This window comes from Dipodomys ordii, unplaced genomic scaffold (genome assembly GCF_000151885.1).
Source record: "Dipodomys ordii isolate 6190 unplaced genomic scaffold, Dord_2.0 Scaffold65, whole genome shotgun sequence".
NCBI lineage: Eukaryota > Metazoa > Chordata > Mammalia > Rodentia > Heteromyidae > Dipodomys > Dipodomys ordii.
The window spans coordinates 4,973,861-4,993,225 of NW_012267281.1; the positions used below are offsets into that span (position 1 = coordinate 4,973,861).

The 19,365-nt window shown below is 39.3% G+C and overlaps 1 protein-coding gene across 1 annotated transcript in view; it reads left to right on the forward strand.

Annotated features, from left to right (window-relative positions):
- Nalcn (sodium leak channel, non selective) overlaps window positions 1-19,365 on the forward strand; it is a 211,162-nt gene that overhangs the window by 166,707 nt on the left and 25,090 nt on the right. The window contains exons 18-27 of the mRNA XM_013022975.1: window positions 2,933-3,034; window positions 3,468-3,537; window positions 4,539-4,630; window positions 4,719-4,841; window positions 6,931-6,987; window positions 7,231-7,351; window positions 7,447-7,578; window positions 8,605-8,772; window positions 10,125-10,229; window positions 15,110-15,216. Coding sequence (XP_012878429.1) covers window positions 2,933-3,034; window positions 3,468-3,537; window positions 4,539-4,630; window positions 4,719-4,841; window positions 6,931-6,987; window positions 7,231-7,351; window positions 7,447-7,578; window positions 8,605-8,772; window positions 10,125-10,229; window positions 15,110-15,216 — 1,077 coding nt within the window. The remainder of the gene's footprint in view (window positions 1-2,932; window positions 3,035-3,467; window positions 3,538-4,538; window positions 4,631-4,718; window positions 4,842-6,930; window positions 6,988-7,230; window positions 7,352-7,446; window positions 7,579-8,604; window positions 8,773-10,124; window positions 10,230-15,109; window positions 15,217-19,365) is intronic.

Sequence of the window (19,365 nt, forward strand, 5' to 3'; positions counted from 1 at the left end):
GAACAGAGCTTTTCTTGTATGTAATAAAATACCTGTAGCAGTTGAATATTACCTACAGTAATACAGCAGTGGGGAAAATTCAAAGACCTGTGCATAATCAACACAGGTTTTCTGACAGAAGGATGAGTTCAACACCATGTTCAACAAGCCAGTCCTCCAGAGAACAGTTCCCATCAAATCCCTGTCTATATTCAAATACCAGCCCGTTTTCATCTTCTTAATTCTCAAGACCTAGAAGAAAAAGGGAATGAGTCACAGAGAAAAAAGACATGGTTTTCTCATCATCACTTTAGCCACGTGATGGTGGGAAGAGACAGTCTTGGGAAGCGGGGAGTCCTTCCAGGAGATATGGTCTCCATTGAAACATGTTCTTCCATTCTCTGTCAGAGATAGAGTAAGACTTCCCTGAATGGTTTCAGCAGGTTCCACAGAGGATACTTTAGGTTCAGGGAGACCCATGAGGCCCTTGGGTCAATAGGTCCACTGGTAATTCTTCCCTAGCAAGATGCCCAGCCATTCTCAGACCAGACATTTGGGTAAATGTCCTAGAGCACACAGCCTAAAGCAAACTACACTCCTCCATTTCCAACACAGCAGGAACTCTGGCCCTCTCAAATATGTGTATTATAGGCAAATTGAACGGGCTTTGTGTTTAAGAGTAATAGGCCTCAACTACTTAAGAGGAGATTTTTTTTTTGCTAGTCCTGGAGCTTGAACTCAGGGCCTAAGCTTCTTTCACTCAAAGGTAGCATTACCACTTGAGCTACAGAAACACTTCTGGATTTTTTTTTTTTGGTAATTTATTGAAGACAAGAGTCTCACAGACTTTGTTGCCTGGGTTGGCTTCAAGCCACAGCCTTCAGATCTCAGCTTCCCAAGTAGCTAGGATTACAGATGTGAGCCACCAGCACACAGCTAAGAAGAGATTCTTGTCATTAAAAAAAATACAAGTTACTAGACAGTGACTGAAAGTGAAGGCTTGGCGGTTTACACTGATGACCTGGGATGTGAGATCTGTATATCCACAGTAGAACAACAGCATTTACTTCAAAGACTTGAGCAAAATGACTGCATGTTTTTCTATGGTGTTTTTTTTTCCTTCAAAAAAAAAAACCACTACAAAATAATCCCTATTATGAGATTTTGCTTTACGTCTGTTAACTCAGCGGAACTTATAAAAGAATCCTTCTCCACAATGTCTTCCTAGTCCTGGAAGCAGGTCTTAGATTTATCCAAGACATTGATGCTTGCTGTATTAATAGTAGTCATTATTTCCGTTTGATTTCCAGTAGTGTACCTACATTCATTGAATTTGGATGATTTTTCATATATTGACCTTTCTCATCAATGCCAAAGGAATTCTTAAATACTTAAATCTTACATGGTAAGCAGATACACAGCCTCATCTCAAAAGATCTTCATTGTGAGATGGTAGTTATTTAAAGCAATTCTAGAAATGTATTTAAAAAATAAAATCAATCAATTGGAAGCCTTCCAGTAAGAGGATTACACGGAATCAGAAATGCAATGGGAGTACATGGGCTAAGGAGTTGAACAAATATGACTTCCTCAGATTCACTTATCACAAAATCATTACATTTGAAATCTGTGACTTATGTTCCAGGTCAATTCCTTCCCCCCAATTTTATCAATGAGGAAACTGAGCCCCGAAGTTACTCAACTAATTATGACTGGTATCTTCTCAGCTTCCTATAATATTCTTTCCAGTTGACCACTGCTTTGTGGAGAAGAAATCTTATTTTCTCACCAGAATCATTCACACCACAGGTGCTGGGTCACCTAACTGTCTTCACTCATTAGCAAATCTGAAATTATCACTGGCTCAGTGTTATGGTCAAAAGAAATGGTGTTTTTAAATGTCTTATGCTTTTGAAAATACAAAGAAAATGACAGTTTCTTCCCAGCAAGCCACAAGCTTTAGGCTGAGCTTTCTCTAGGTAGCAACTCTAGCTTTTCATACAATTGTGGTTAAAAAAACCCCATATAACATGATTAGCCATCTTGATTATTTCTAAGTGCATAGTGAAACTATCACTCACTGTGTTGTGCTAATTCCAAGGTCGGCTGTTTCTCTCTGCTTCTGCCTTTATGGCTTTATGTTTTCCTTAATTTCTGCCAAATGTCTTCAGAATATATATTTCATAGCCCCAGGAATCTGGCTAGACAACCTCTTCCCCTGGGGCTTTTATATAAACCTCCTTGTTATGATCTCCTGTGCATAGCTGGTCTTGCCACTCACAGAATTTTGGTCAAAATTCTACCCTTTTTATTTTCAGTACTATGATTTAAACTTAGGGCCTCACACTTACTAGACCAGTACTCTACCACTGGAGCCATTCCTCCAGTCCTTTGTTTGCATAGGCTTTTTATTTTGTTTTATTTTGTTATTCATTATTATTTTGCCATAAGGTCTCACTTTTTGCCTGGGCCCATACCTGAACTGCAATCCTCCTATTTTATACTCCTCACCACAGCTGGGATGACAGGGGCATACCCCCATGCCCAACTTCTTCCACTGAAATGGAGTCTCATGGACTTTTTTCTTCTTGGGCTGGGATAGAATTGTAATCCTCCCAAATTGTAGACTCCCAAAGGAGTTAGGATTACAGGAGGGAGTCATCAGCACCTCCTGTTAACTCTGCTATTTCTTTTTTTTTAATTTGGGGATGGAGGTGAAGGAAAAGAGTAAAAGAAATGCTTTCCATTTGTGTTTCAGATCCTCTACTTTGAAAATAATCTTTATACGCACAGGCTAATGGCACTTCCCCTCAATGTGACATTTTCTCTATTATTTGTCTTATCGTTGCTGTTTCCTTAAAATTTATCAGAGTGATGAGCAGTTATGTGATGTTCATTCCAAGTATAAAAATCATGCATTCATCTTGAGCTCTCCTTTCTTCTATTTCTGCAGAGCTTGCACTCGACAGCGCATGCTGAGCGGATCGTTCGAGGGGCAGCCTGCGAAGGAGAGGTCAATCCTCAGTGTCCAGCACCACATCCGCCAGGAGCGCAGGTAAGCACGGCAGGAAGCTGTGCTCCCTCCGGGACACACAGAAGAAGAGTGTGCAGGATGTGTCCTCTTGGCACCACTATCAGTCCAGCTGTGGTTGGCTGGCAGGCAGGACCAAGTAAGGACCTGAGTTCTAGCTGCTGGTGGTAACAATGATGATTCAGTCCTATTCAAAGATCCAAAACTCTTTACTTCAAAGACCTTTTCCTTGCCGATCGCCAAATTTGCACTTTTAAGATCAGAAGGAAAATTCCTGAAATCTTGTTAGATGGAATCAAAGGCATTTGTACAGACCCTACGCTTTACTCTGAAAAGAAATGAGGCGTTAGTGATGTGGCATCAGAAAAATTGTGGGTTTTTTTCCTAATATGATCATTGCTTAAAAGTCAAAAATTGATCTTGAGGTACATTGACTGAATGATTTTTGTTCTTCCAGATCATTAAGACACGGCTCAAACAGCCAAAGGATCAGCAGGGGGAAATCGCTTGAAACTTTGACTCAAGATGTAAGTCCTGAGCAATGTTTTGGATTTGGGAAAATGTATTTCAATGATTGCTTAGATAATTGCAGTTCTGGGTCTTTCTGTTAGTCGCTATGTCTCTAACACTTTTTATCAAAAGGAATCAGAAAACAGAATACATGGTCACATATGGAATATGACTGTTAACTAGAAAAATCCAGACTTTTCACATAGAACATGTCTTTGATAAAAGAATAGCCCAAAAGTGGAATATCAATTTCATTTGACTGAAATTAAGGGTATGTAAAACGTTCATAGGAATGATTTGCATCATTAACTTTGAAAGTTTACCAAGTTTCAAATGTTCTAGAATCTGAATCCACTGTAATCTCAGGACCTTAAAAGCTAGGGCATAACTTTTTTTCTAAAATTCGTCTGCCAAAGATAACATAGAATTTCCCAATAATTTTTGTTTTCATTTTTACACTGTAGACCTTTCCTGTGTTTAGTTATTGACCATAATGTATTAGTCAAGTGACTGTGTACGTTTTGTTTCAGGTTTAGTTCTAATCTATCAGGAGTAGGAAGGACACAGAAGGGTTCATAGCCCTCTAGAGATTATATCTTAGCCAAAGAGACAGATGATAAATAAGTAGACAGGCAATAGAATTTTCAAGAGTGATTTCTTTCATTTGTTTCCAACATCTCCCTGTTGCAATCATAGGTTCGTTGTATTCTGTAAAGTAAAATAAATCAGGGTAAAGATATGAGGACAGGGATACAATGGTTAGTGTCTTTTATATAACATATTATAGTGTTTATTTTATATAACTGCTTTATATATAATTATATAACTATTTTATATATATACCTATATCTAACCGTTAAATGAATGTACTATAAACAAATATTACACTTTGTATGTAGATCATATATTTTGGGTATATATACATGCATATAGGCATGGATTTTATTTTTAGAAAATGATAGTATTCTGGGCTTCTAAAACAATCGCTGTAATATGCATTCTCTTGGTGTATTTATAGCATTCCAATACAGTGAGATACAGAAATGCACAAAGAGAAGACAGTGAAATCAAGATGATTCAGGAAAAAAAGGAGCAAGCTGAGATGAAGAGGTACGGGCTACAGCTGTGGTGTGTGGCTGTGGTATAAGAACGTCAGACTTTAGCCTGGCTTCACTATCGCATAACTGTCCCCTTCTAGGAAGGTGCAGGAAGAGGAACTGCGAGAGAACCACCCTTACTTCGACAAGCCTCTGTTTATAGTGGGCCGGGAGCACAGGTTCAGAAACTTTTGCCGTGTGGTAGTCCGGGCACGCTTCAATGCGTAAGTGCATTCCGTTTCAGCCAGGTGTTTGACCCGAGTCCTGAGAACAGCACGGAGCTTGTCACGGGAAGAGAAAAGACTATGTAGTCCTAATGGGGTCACAGAAAAACCACAGGCTAATTAATCATGCTGGTCCTCTTTGCTGAGCAAATGACCAGGTGGGAAACAAAGAGAGGTTGCTTGCCAGTAGTTCACATTTGTAGAAAACTCTCATTGATAAAGCACTTCATGGCCATGTTTACTTGTGCTTTACCTATCCCCTTAATAGGTTTATATCAGTGTTCTTAACTATGTTTTGAAAATAATAAAAGAAAGGAAAACTGTCTGACAGGGTAAAAGGTCACATCTTCTTCAGACGTGCAGTTATTCTATAAACAAAATATTCCAATTAGCTAACTCTAGAATAAGGTAGAAAGTAAGTTCACCACTGCTTCCATTAACACTTGCTTGAGAGGAAAATCTACTAGTCCTGGTCTGCCCTACCGACATGGAAGAAATGTGGGAGACTCTCACCTTACCACTAAGCCAAACCTGTGGTACACCAAGCCACCTGTCACAGGCAAGCCAGTAGATGAAAGGAATTGCAAGTTTTAAGTAATTATGCTGAAGACATTACGAGTCCTGGGGTAAGGGTAAAAAAGTCTCACACATTTGAGCCTTCACTCATACCATCATTTAGGTAAATCCCTTTTGTGGATGATCCATAGCCCAAGATAACCATTATCTGCTATAGGCTTGTGCCCCCCATGGGTTGAATTTATTACCTCCTACCTCAGAATGTGGCTGTATTTGGAGGTAGGAACTTGAAAAAAGTAATTAAAATGAGATCTATAAGAAGGTGAAGTTTGCACACACACACACACACACACACACACACACAAGAAGAGGCCACACAAGATGACCAGGTAAAGAGCTCTGACCCTCTCAGCCCTCAGAAGGAACAACACACGCAAACCTCACCTTCATCCTGGACTTCTAGCCACCAGAACCACAAGATAACACATTTTCCTTGCTCAGTCCACCTGCTGAGGATGCTTTGTTACAGCAGCTCTAGGAAGACAATACATAACTGTCCTCACATGACAGAGTGAAGGAAGCCTGGGGGACCACATGGCAGCCTGTATGCCTGTCCTTCCAACGAGGAGGACATTTAGGCCTTTGGACTGAGAGACTCTGGCTAGTGCAGGGCTTCCTTCTCATTGCCAGCCTGTTGTGCTTTCTTCTGTTCCAGAGAGACCTGCGCAATTGAATGCACCTGAGTAATAACCAGTACACACTTCCTTGCATTTCTGCAAAGCAAAGGAAGAAGATGGCAGTTCAGATGTTGTTTGGGTCATTGCCCGAGTTGGGTTTTTCACCTTGACTTATCCTGTCGGCCACTTACGTGTTTACATCTAATTGCTAATTCTTCACTTCATTATTTATTTATCTGTTTATTTATTTATGTATTGTCGGTCATGGGGCTTGAACTCTGGGCCTGGGCACTGTCGTTGAGCTCTTCAGCTCAAGGTGAGTGCTCTACCACTTGAGCCACAGCACCACTTCGTTTAGGGAGGTGTCATTCTCCTTTAGTCAGCAACACAGTGGAATGGACTGAAAAAAGCATTGTTGTAGTTGAGAACACATGCACAGGTGCAGACACCCATACACGTAAATATACACACACAAATACATATGCACACAAGGACAGGCAACTGCATTCATTCGGTTGTGTTGGAGATAAGGTCTTACTAAGTTTACCGGAGTTGACCGAGAACCATCATCCTTTTCCTTCTGCTTCCCAAGCAGCTGGGATTCAAGGAGTGCACTGTGTCTGGCCATTTTTGAATGGAGGCTCTTATCTACAGCTCAAGAACTGGGGGAGATAGAAAACTGCTTCCATAAGCATGAATTGCAAACCCATCCCATTTTTATTTTATTCCACGTTCTCTACCTTCCAGCGGCAGATTCAATTAACAGGTTTTGTTTCAATGCACATTTTATTGAGGATGTAAAGGAAACTTCAGGTGGAGAGATGCAGGAAGCAGAGGTTGCCAGGCTGTGTGGTGCGGCTGGGCTGAGAAACCTCACGACTGTTCTTCTCTTACAGATCGAAAACAGATCCAGTCACGGGAGCTGTGAAAATTACCAAGTACCATCAACTCTAGTAAGCATTACAAGCTCTGCACACATTTTAAGTTTCCACGTATAGTTTTATGCTGCATAAAAATCTAAAAAGTGCTCTATTATTTTCTTCCTACATAGTGCTGTGAAACAGATAACGAGATGTATTTTGTACAAATACTAGTCCTATGAATAGAGTGAGAAAAGAAGCCATTATCTCTGACTCTCTGTATGTAGACTTTTCCTAGAGTGTTGGTGTTTCTCAATTTTGTTTGGCCTTCGGCAGTGATTTGCTGGGATTAGTCACTTACCTGGACTGGGTCATGATCATTGTAACCATCTGCTCCTGCATCTCCATGATGTTTGAATCCCCCTTCCGAAGAGTCATGCATACGCCTACTTTGCAGGTACCGCTACTCAAGCTCTCTCCCAGCTAGCTGTTGCCATATTGACCTGTAATTTTGCCATTCACAGTGACCAGGCTGCCTTTTGCCCATTCCAGATCGCCGAGTACGTGTTTGTCATCTTCATGAGCATTGAACTTAATCTGAAGATTATGGCAGATGGCTTATTTTTCACTCCAACTGCTGTTATCAGGGACTTTGGTGGAGTAATGGATATATTTATATATCTTGTAAGTCTTGGGTTATTTCCTAAATGTAAAATATAATAGTTTGGTAACATCTCCCCTGCATTGCTTGGGATTGGTGTGAAATGTTGAAGTCTGGTTGCTACAATTGAATTGTTATATATGAGTAATATGAGAATAACTATCCTAAATAACCTAAATAAAAAGCACTAAAATAGATGTGGATAGTTGTTATTCAAATATACCAACTATAATTTTATGTGTGAGTGAAACATAATAACAAGGTTTAAAATAGCAAAGCTAACCAGGCATCAGTGGCTTAGGCCTATAATCCTACTTCAGAGGCTGAGATCTGAGACTTTCCAACCTAGGCAGGAAAGTCTATGGGACCCTTATCTCCAGTTAACAATGGAAAATCCAGAAGTGGTGCTGTGACTCAATGTGGTAGAGTGCTAACCTTGAGCTAAAAGAGCTCAGGGGCACTGCCCAGGCCCTGAGTTCAAGCTCTACCCACAACAACAAGAAAAAACAGCAAAGCTAGTTTATGTTCCACACCAGCAGTGCCTGAAATGCAGTAAGTTTAAAAAGGAGCAAACATGGGCACTGCTCTGAGCTACTCAGGAGGCTGACATATAGAGAGTTTTATTTTAAGCCAATCCTGGCACATAAAAGTTATATTTCCAAATCCAGACTAGAGGCATGAGTCAAATGGACAAGCACCAGCTGAGCAGGCAAGCCTAAGACCCTGAGTTCAAACCTGGTATCAGAAAAGAAGGAGGAAGAGGAGAGGGAAAAGGAGGAGGAGGAGAAAGAGGAAAAGAAAGAGGAGCTGTGGGGGTCACACAGACACAGAGTGGGTACCCCCATTTCATTCCACACACATGGTGAGTTTTCTTAAAGGCCTCATAATGAGTCTACATTGAATTTGTCATTCAAGGTTAGCAGACTGTGTGCCCACGTGTGAGCACTTGTTTCACACAACAAAGGAAAGCCTGGCTGAGTGAGAAGTTACGGCTAGTTGCTCTCGGGAAAGGCAGAAAGTTGAGAAGGTGTTGTATACCTTCCTTCTAGGTAAGCTTAATATTTCTTTGTTGGATGCCTCAAAATGTACCAGCTGAATCTGGAGCCCAGCTCCTGATGGTTCTTCGCTGCCTGAGGCCTCTTCGGATATTCAAGCTGGTACCCCAGATGAGGAAAGTGGTTCGAGAACTTTTCAGTGGGTTCAAGGAAATTTTTCTGGTATGTTAGAGCTGCCCTTGCTTTCCTATTCACCACAGCCCAATTCTGTCCCCTGGCTTATATATATAAGAAAACTCAACCTTACCCCTTCATAAATGAAATTATGAATTCATGCATTTGGACTCATAATCATATTCTGTGTGTTTCCTTAAGCAGATGGCATAGAATTTGTCCAGAGATCTCGGTAATACAGACAAACCACTTACAAGATGCAGCATTCAGGTCTACTTTACATACAACAATCTCAGTATACAGTAAAGAACAATTATAAATGTGATGAAGAAAGGCGTATTCTTTTTAATTAGTCATGTATTGATGGTTTTCTAAGAATGGAGTGGAAGATAAAACAGAGTAAAGGGATCATTGCACATACACTGTTCCAAAGCTCTCTGCCTTTTGAAAGAGTGGTTAATTTTTAAATTATAGATTAGTTGAACTTGTACATGAAAAACATACATTGAATTACATAAGCTTATTTTTTATTGTACTTCCTAGAAAATCTGTATCACTATTGTGAGAGAGAAGCTGTAGTTTTAGTTGACAGGGGAGGTATTTTAAGGAAAGATTTTTGGTGTTACTAAAGGCATATGGTTGCTAATATATCTTTTAAAGATATTTTTAAATGCTTATTTTCTTTGCACAAAGCTATGGCTTTTCACACAGCTGAACATGAAAGAAAGCAAAAGTGTCACCTGACAGTTTATGTAGGTGAATCATTGGACTACTAAAAGGGCTTGAGAGGGAATATTATTGTGCTTTTCTTCTGAGGATGTTTCTATGTAGCTTTAGGCCCCTGAAGGTCCATGTTTGCATTTGTCAGCCAGTACATTTGCCCTTTGCAAAATTTCTCTAATACAAAAGTAATAGCCAGCAGAGGGCGCACAAGTCAATTCACAGATTTGCTTCTAAGGACTGAAATTATCTCCTAACCATACAGAGCACACTTTCATGTTCACATGAAAGCAAAGACCCCCATCTTCCAATGTATGCTCTGCTAATGAGGATAGAAATTCCTTTTGAGAACACTGGGCACAATCAAATTATTTAAATATTGTCCTTTGTCCTGTAAAATAAAATGTAGCAAAATATTGCCTTCCAATCAGAAAACCTAAAATCATAAAAAAAACTCACCTCATTTTCTTAGATGAGAGCCATCTGCATTTATCTTAAGAATTCAAAGCCCATTGTTAATTCCCTCCTTCTGAAATTTCAATGAGACTAATTGAATGACTATGGTGGAGGAAGGTATCAATATGATCCAGAGAGTCATTTTTTTTGTTTAATATCACTATTTAAGACAAACCTAATATGTATCATTTACCAAGAGATTTACTATTTTATCCATTTCTTAGGTCTCCATACTTCTGCTGACATTAATGCTTGTTTTTGCAAGTTTTGGAGTACAGCTTTTTGCTGGAAAACTAGCCAAGTGCAATGATCCCAACATCATCCGAAGGGTAAGCTGCTCCTGCCTGTCTTTTGAACTAAAACTCAAGGCAGTTTACCATCTTTCAGAAAGCTTGTGGTACCAATGCCTACCAAGGCAACTTTGAGAACCCCCAAACATTAGAGCTCTTGTCCACAAACCAAAAGGTTTTGAGTTCAATTCCTACTACTGGGGTGGGGGTGGGGTGTAGCGAGTACATGGATATTCATCTCAGACAATTCTCTTCCTTTCCATTCCAAAGCCAATCCACAGTTGACATCATTGATATAAATGCCATGTATTCCAGATGCTAACAGCTGGAAGCCCTGACACTTTCAGGTCTTCCCTAAACATTGATGCTGCCTCTGTTGGCACACACAAGACTCATATCAGCAAAAACAGAAAAACAGGACCCGGCAAAAAAAAAAAAAAAAGAGAGAGAGAGAAAGAAAAGAACAAACAGCAAAGTTTGAGTCACACACTCCATTTTCTTTCTTTACTCAGCCTTCTCTCCAGGAAAGAAGCAGAACATAAATGCCCAGAAAAGCCAGCAAGGATTCAAACTTAATACTTTAATTTCTTTTCTCATTTTAATGAAAAGGTAACTGCTGGAGCCACCCCACATTTGAGTCACCCGAACATCATGATGTAGTTGTATTGTATCTTGGATAAAGCTGGGCAATTCTCCAAATGACCACTCCTGGATTCAGGTTCCTTCTGTCTGCCATAGTTGCTTTTCATTGTCCTCAGGGTGTTGTCTGTTCAACTGGCAGAACTTTAGGAAGAAGGATTGTGGGCTAAGCCTACAATTGTGGGCTAAGCCTACAAGAGGCATGGGTTCCTTCAACCCATTCTCCTGGAAAAAGGATTGACTTGCAATGCTGGGGTAGGGCCCGGGGACTGGAAAGCATGCTTTGTGATGTTCTCTGCTGATACAAAGTTTGATTTATACTTAGTTCAACTCTGCTCTGTCATCCAATGTCTCATTCTCTTGGGATTATGTTCTAAATTGAGCGAAGTAGTCCAAGTACAGCTACTGCATGAACTCTTCCATTCAAATAATTCAATTTAAATATTTGTCTCTGAGAGGCCTAGCAGAGCTGGGCATTGCACTACATTGCTCTAATGAATAGAACTAGTATGTTTTATATTATATTAAAAAAGCATCAGTTCCCTAATTATTATACAAAACAAACAATAGCTGTGTCTAGTCATGATGCATTACAAATCATGTTCAAATGAAGATTTCAGGAAAGACACCAGATAAAGAGAGACATTCCAGAAACGTCCACAATCCTCAGAAGACACAACAAGCAACACAGTATGAAGGTCATGAAGTACAAATTTAGCAAATGAGGGAAGTAATAAAAGGCTGATTCATTAGTCCCTAGGCCTGTGTAAGGAAGAAGAGTTATTTTAGACTCACACTGAATAGAAGTCAGTGAGATAATAACAACATTTCAAGTTGAAGCCTACCAGGAACCGTGGGTGACTACGTTTTCTAATAATGGTCTGAAAGCATCGTGGTTTTCCATGATACACTCATAACCAACTCGGGCATGCCTTACTGACCGCGCTGGGGATGGAGAGTGCCGGTAGATGAACAAGCACACAACACACACATCATCTCATGGTAAGAAGTACTCGCCATCTTGAAATCTTTTCTAATTCCCATGTTAAGAGAGCAAGACCAAGAGCACCACATGGATGAAGGGAACCAAAATTTTACTTCAGAGTTTCTGTCCACCTACAGAATAGATAAACCCAGGGCTGGAAGGAAGATACATTCACCTGCGGTTGGCTCACACAGCTTAGGTATAAAGGCAGCAAGACTTGACTAATTGAGTCATGCTTTCCAGTTGGAAACACACATTATCATTTCGATCCTCTAGTCCTTTGAGATGAGAGAGGCACATGGAGCCCTGAACTTCATCACCTAAGCTTAGTAAACAAAGTCTGATGATACCTTCTGACAAATAGTTATGAAATACCAGTTGCATCAGAGACACCGTGCCAAATAAAGTGAAAAGAGGACTAGAAAAGGGAGTTGGTTGCGACCTCTGTCTGACCATAATTCCTGGCCAATCAGAATATGTATTTATGTTACAAGCAGACAAAATATGCAGGCAAATGAGAAGTGGAAACAATGTGCCATCTGGTCCCGTGGTGGGAAGTTGACTTTCCAACCCCGGGTAGAGAAAGGCAATGACAAAGGCAGGAGGCCCTCCATGCAGAGGATGCCTGAAGGCAGCAACCATGCAACCATCCTGCAAAGAGACAAGCAACACGGGCAAGAATAACACAGGCCTCAGAACATGAGTCCTGATCAGAATCCTGTAATAGATGCATCACTTGGTCCGGTCACTTCATCCCTCTGGATCTATTTTTTTTCTTTAGAAAACTTTTTACACATTGATCTTATAAAGACTTCATTAGTTAGCCTATGAAAAGTACCTATCCATCAGTAACTTTATTTCTCTCCCATGTTGTAAACATTTGGAAAAAAAAGACCAGAAGGGCACATTAGGCAGACAGATGTGTGTATGTGTGTGTGTGTGTGTGTGCGTGTGTATGTGTGTGTGTGTGTGTGTGTGTGTTATGTTTGTTGCCAATGTGATAAATAAGAAGCCATTAAGGGTTTGTAAGAAGAAAACTCCAACATTTCTCAGTGCTCTTGCACAGTACAAAGAAGTAACCTTTATTTTTGTTAGACTCTATGAATGAGGAAAACAGGTATAGAGCCACTACATAACTAGCTGAAGATCACTTACATAGTAAGTGAGAAAGCTTAGATTCACACTCAGCAGCCCGGATCTATGTGTTGAGTCTTCAACCAGAATACCTGACTGCCTCATGCAGTCATAAAGGGGCTTGGGTGCTCTCAGAGGACAATTAGTAAGGATGAGACGGCCAAGTGCATTGTGGGGCCTCATTTCAGCACCTAGTACAATCTTTTAAATTGACATTGTGGATGAATAACTGTGGCTGGGAAAAGATAACTACAGTGTATTTTTAACTGAAAAACAACATAGAAGGATAAGAATTGAATGCATTGGAAAAAACACTAGAAGGATGTATACCAAGATGCTAATTGTCTTTGTGTATTTATGACTTTTCCTTCCTGTTTAATTATGCATTATATAGTAATGCTGTGTTATTCGAGTTTGAAGTTTTCTGTACATTCAAGAATTTAATTGGAAACTCAGAAAGAGATAAAGTTGTCATTAAGTTGTTGAAATAGGAATGGAGAAATGGGTCGGCCATAAGGAACAGAGGAAGCAAGGCGATATTTAGGTTCCATGCTGACAAATGTGAGTCAAGATGACAGAGTTTAGGATCAAAGGTTGCATTAAACAAGTTACAATTGAATTTCTGTTGAAATATTCTAATGATGATCAACAATTTTACCATATATAATAGGCTTACCAACCAGATTTAGACTCAAAATAGTATAATCATAGTGTAAGGAGCCAAGATAATCAAAAGAAGAATAGACAGAAAAGGAGTTGGAACGTCTTACTTCACCCTTCCACCTTCAAGGAAACAGTTCAGTACTTTTTTTCACATATTTAGAGCTCTATAACCACAGGTTGGCCACTTTCAGAACATTTGCTGCATTACAAAAAGGAACCTCGTCTCTTATTCATTGTCACCCAGGCCCGGAACCTTCATTCCACTTCAGCCCTAAATGACCCCTGATCGACATTTTTGTCTCTGTAAATTTCCTGATTCTGGGCTTTCATATAACTGGAATCATCTAATATAATTGGCTTTTTATCTCACATATTTAGGCTTCCAGTGGTCATCCATGAATAGAATGTGTCAATACTTCATCTCCTTCGACAGCTGAACAATTTTCTATTATATTAATAGAGTACGTTTTTATCTGTTTGTCCAGTGGACATTTGATTGCCTTCCACTTCGGAGTCATCATGAATAGTGCCAGTGTAAACATTCATGTACAAGCTTCTGTAGGAACTCACATTCTGTATGAACTCTCCTAGATAAGCAGGAGTGGAATCTCTCAGGAGTATTGTGTAACTGTTGGCTTTCTATTGGTGTACCATATTACCTGAGGTTGGATTCTTTATAATGACAAAGGAAAGTTCTAGAAGCTGAAAGTCCAAGATTGGGTGGCCCCATCTGCTCAGCTCTTGGTGAAGGTTCTAGCTGTATCCCATGAAGACAGATGGTATCATAGTGAAAGAGAAAATTCACAGGGAGAAGATGGAAAGCCAGAGACCAGGGAGACCTCTCCAGTACTTCAGTTTTGTCATGGGCATGAGCTCTGAAAGACTACCCTTAATCACTTCTGAGATCAGCACCCCCCTGCTTTAACCACCCTCCATTAGGCCTCCTCTCTCCAAGACTTCTCTCATATCACCATGCAGAGGACCAAGCCTTCAGCATTCAACCTTGCGATGCATTCAGTGGATAACAGCATGGAGTTGCAATCTATTTAGTCATCTGAGGAACTGCCAGGTTACTTTTCTGTAGATCTGCTGCATTGAACATCCCTGCCTGTATGGTGTCTGGGGACCCAAGCTCTCCTTCCGTGTCCTGGTTTTTGTTTTGCTTTTTGACTTTTTTGACTATGGCTTTCTTAGTATGAAATATGGTCTCATAGTGGTTTTGATTTGCATTTCCCTGGTGGCATCTTTACATGTGATTGTTGGCCATTTGAGTATCTTCCTTGGAGAAATATGTATTTAGGTCCTTTGCCCACTTACTGTTGATCTTAGGACCAACATACACCTGTCTCTTTCCAGAATCTTGATTGCTATTTGCAAGATAACTGTCATTGCTCTTAAATAAAGACCTTTGCTATGTGATAGAAGAAATATTTCTTTGATCTTTTGTGACTTCACTTTCTGACTTGATTTCTATCTCCCTTGCTTCCTCTCCCTATAGGAAGATTGTAATGGCATATTCAGGATTAATGTAAGTGTGTCCAAGAACTTAAATTTAAAATTAAGACCTGGAGAGAAAAAACCTGGATTTTGGGTGCCACGTGTTTGGTAAGCCTATCATTAAAAACAAAACAATATTTTGAAGAATGCTGTGCTTGTCAGTTTAAGTGTTTCAATCAATATGATAAGGTTTGAAACTGAAATTATGCTAGACTTGTCAAACGTATTTTAAGTAACATGAGGTAAAGCCGTGGGTGGCAACAGGGTTTAAAGGTAAGTGTCCAGTGACTTCCAGGTTGCTTCACAAACTAATGAAATACTCAATAGTATTTTTCTAACAGTATACATATCTGAACCAAATAGCTTTAAAGTTAATGAGGTTTTCAAAGCAGATTTAAAGCGAGCACATGAAAGCTAAACTCACTCTAAATGTTATCCTTAGCATAGGATCTGATGTCCTTAGAACTATTGTAGAGTATGCTAAATTATAAAGCTATTTCAATTTTAAAGCCCACTTATATTGATGGATTTCCATGATTGAAAAGCTGGATGGGAAGAATCAGTAACATGATTGTTTATTTCTCCTTCTCTCTTTGAAATACATTTTCCTCAAAAATGAGTTTTCAAAGTATTTTGAATGAAAAGTAGAAGTACCCAACACCTTTTTTCTCATCTATTTTATTAATGACCTTTAAGTGGAATCTCTGCTTGGTTGATGAACTAAATGGTCTACTAACTTCATTTCCCTTTTCAATTACTTTTTAATTACTTTTTTCTCACCTCTTAGGAAAATGAGTGAACCACAGAAACCCCTTTTGTTACAACTGATGTTTTCTTGTAAACATCAAAACTTTCAAAAAAGGAAAAGCATTTTATCCAGCTCTTGCCTAGAATTCATTGTTACTTATTTGGCATTTCCCTCAATCCGAAATGCACTTTTGTAAGCCAATTATGATGCATATTGGCTTTTAAAGAAAACAGCACCTAACAAGTGTGGGAAAAGATTAATACTGGTTGTATGACTTAAGCTTGGATGAAGAGGATTATAACAACCAAGGGCATCTTCATTCCAATATTACTAGAAAAGCAGTCAATTTTCTATTCAAATAAAAATGAAAAAGCGTAAAAGCTTGTTTTTGTGCGATGAAATTTCATGAGATCATAAATAACTTATTTATATCAGGGAATCCAATAGAATCTTTCCCCTGCTGTTTTGGGGATTTGGTATAAAGCCTAAAAGCTTAGGCCAATCAGAAGTAAAATGTCCTTACATCCTAAAGTGGACCAGTTCAGCAGAACTTACTAAGAAGTTATCGACCCCATCAGCCACTATGCGTATGCAATGGGAAACTAGCCAAGGATAGCATTCTGGAAGCAAATGAGAGCACTGTGGGCACTTCCTGGTTGTGGAGAAAGGTCGAGGTGCTGACTGCCCTAACCTAGACAGGTCCCAAAGGAGGAACACTGAATGCCAGACCTTAGCAAGGCAAGAAGATAGGTTCTGACAGCAAGCTGCTCTTCACCGCTTTGCAAGAGTTACCTTGTCTCTCGGGAGAGCCAGGTTTAGAGCTACCTGGTCTGAGCGACCTTGGATGGAACTCTGCTGCAAAGTGCTAAGTACTGAGGAAAGTGGGCATCACTGACAAAAAGCCATTGGTGTGTTTCAGAAAGCAAGAGTGGAAACTCACCCAAAGACTGCATGCTCACCATGGGAATGGTGCAGCCGGGCACTCTTGATTTAAAACACAAGGTTGTGATGGGAAATTTGGGGTAGATCAAGGTCAGCCTTGATATCAGGCAACGACGACCTTTGGAAATGTAGTTTATAACTCACAGTTTCGAGAGGAGGGGATAAGATGAGCACCAGACTTGTCACCAAAGGGAGAGAGGACAACAAAGAGGAAAGCCCATATTGTGGTTTACATGGAAAGGAACAGAGGCAGAGCAAACTGACTGAGGATTGGCTAGTTTGAATGATTTCAGAAAGCTCTGAGATGTACACACTGAGTTAGATGGCTGATACCTGGCCCGGAGGTGACTAATTGAGGTATATAGTAGCCTGAAGTGTGAACTCAATAAAGCAGGTGGTGAGGACGTGAACTCCAGGCTAGAGACTCTGCATTTGAGAACTACAACCTCAGAAGGAGGATTCTGATCTTGACTATTCTTACGGTTCAAAGTAACCAGCAAGCTCTGGGACCTTCCAAGATATCAGGAAAGAACTCCCTGGCCTGGAAGGCAATGTCACAGAAAAACAAATGTGTCCCAAATTGTACAATGTGACTGACATTCACTCTATTTTATCAAATCACTTACATGTGATTTTTAAAATCAAATTTAATTGAAATGCTGTATTATAGGTAAAGTATTACTGGCAGTTTTAAGTTCAATAGCATTTTGAAAGCAAAAGCAAATGGAGAGGCATTCCTTAAGCAACAACACAGTTTTTTTTTGTTCCCTTATATAGGGTATTATGATCTATCTGATAGTAAAGTAAAAATCTTCAGTCTAATAAGTGCCCACTGGAGGCATGACTATTTTTACAATTTTTATCTTTAGTAATCCAATGAGGTAGAAGCTGAAATTTTATATTGGGTAAATTATGATTAAGAGAATAACTTATATTTGGGAATATGCCTAGGGGAATGATTTGGAATTTATAATCAGCACATAAATATGCACTATCTAATTCAGGACTCATTCTGGTTTCTATATTTTCTCTTCAGATGAATAAATTCATTTTCTTCTGAGTCATTCTGATTTGATGAGATAAAAATCACCTTGGTAAAAAGGATTAAACATATCGCATATTATAACTATTGTGTCTTATTTTGAACAGGGATCTGGAATATAGGAAAATGACATGCATGAGAAAAAACAAAGTATGGGTTTTATGATGAATGTATTTGATGAGGGCCTATTATCCACCAGGTGTGAATGCTTGTCACAATTCATCCATGAATAACTTATGGACTTTGTCCCTGACAAGTCCCAAGTGTAGGGGAGAAGATTAAATACAATTACAGCAAATCGCAATATAATATGCTAAAGGCTTTGATGCCACAAGAACAAACTCCTAAGCACACAGTTATCTCTAGGTAATTTCAAGTTACTTTCTAGATGGAGATAAAGTTTTGTGGGGTTTCAAATTCAAATATGGACTATTAGGGTCTGTGAATGGATCTAGGGAAGGTAGGAGAATGTGGGTGATTCCTCAGACTTAGATTCTTTAGTTTTGTGGAATATCTGCCTGTTTCCTACAAAAGGCAAAGGTGAGATGCACAGAATACAGGAGAAACTTGGACACTTCAGCTAACTTTTAAAAGAACAAATAGGAGGGAAATGAGAGGGAAAGAGGGAATAGCTGACACTAAACAAAAGGAAAGAAATATACATATCACCTCATGTGGAAGAAATAACTATTGTTAAGGCTCATAGAATTCACAAACTTTGTAGACCATGATAAAGACAATTTGCCCTATGAAGGTTAGAATGTGTTTGTGACTTAAAATAAGTATGACTATCTCACAAGACTATGAAATTTGTGAAATTTATGTAATCACTTATCACAATAAAAAATTAAAAAACAACAAATAGGAATCGGTGGAATGGAAAGGAGTGTGACAGGTGGAAGGGAAGGGCAAGGTTGTTGAAAAGTTCAAGGCAAAAGGATATGTATTCTAGGAGGTACAAAATCTCTGGCTTGTTTACATTGAAGAGATGACATATGTAAGACAGGGTGCCATTTTGGACACAGCCATTCTCTGCATTTCCACATACAAGGGCATCCTAAGTCATGATTTTCCTCTTCTCCAGAGGAAGAGTGGCCCCTTTATTGTGATTTCAAGGGATTTGGAGCAACTCCCTCAAGGAGCTAACAACTGACACATTTTGAGGCCAGAACTAATGTCTTAGTGTTCCAAATTGGTAAGATAGACAAGATTAGAATCAGTAAAGCTAACCTGAAGGGGGAAAAATATATTTAAACAGCCTTCCAACTCAAGAGTAAGATGTAAAATGATTACAGTCCAGTATACTTGGGAACTATTAAAGTCCTCAATTGTCATAGGGAAAATTTCAGGCTATTGAATTATGCTAGCATACGCAAAGAACAGACAAATTTCTTGTATATATAAAAAAGTCTTTTTAAAAAAAACAAATGTGATATATTCTTTGGACTGTGTAAGTCTGTGATACTATATTTTGTTTTTCTTGGCTTAGTCTAAAAGTATATTTTTAACATATTCTAACTGTTCA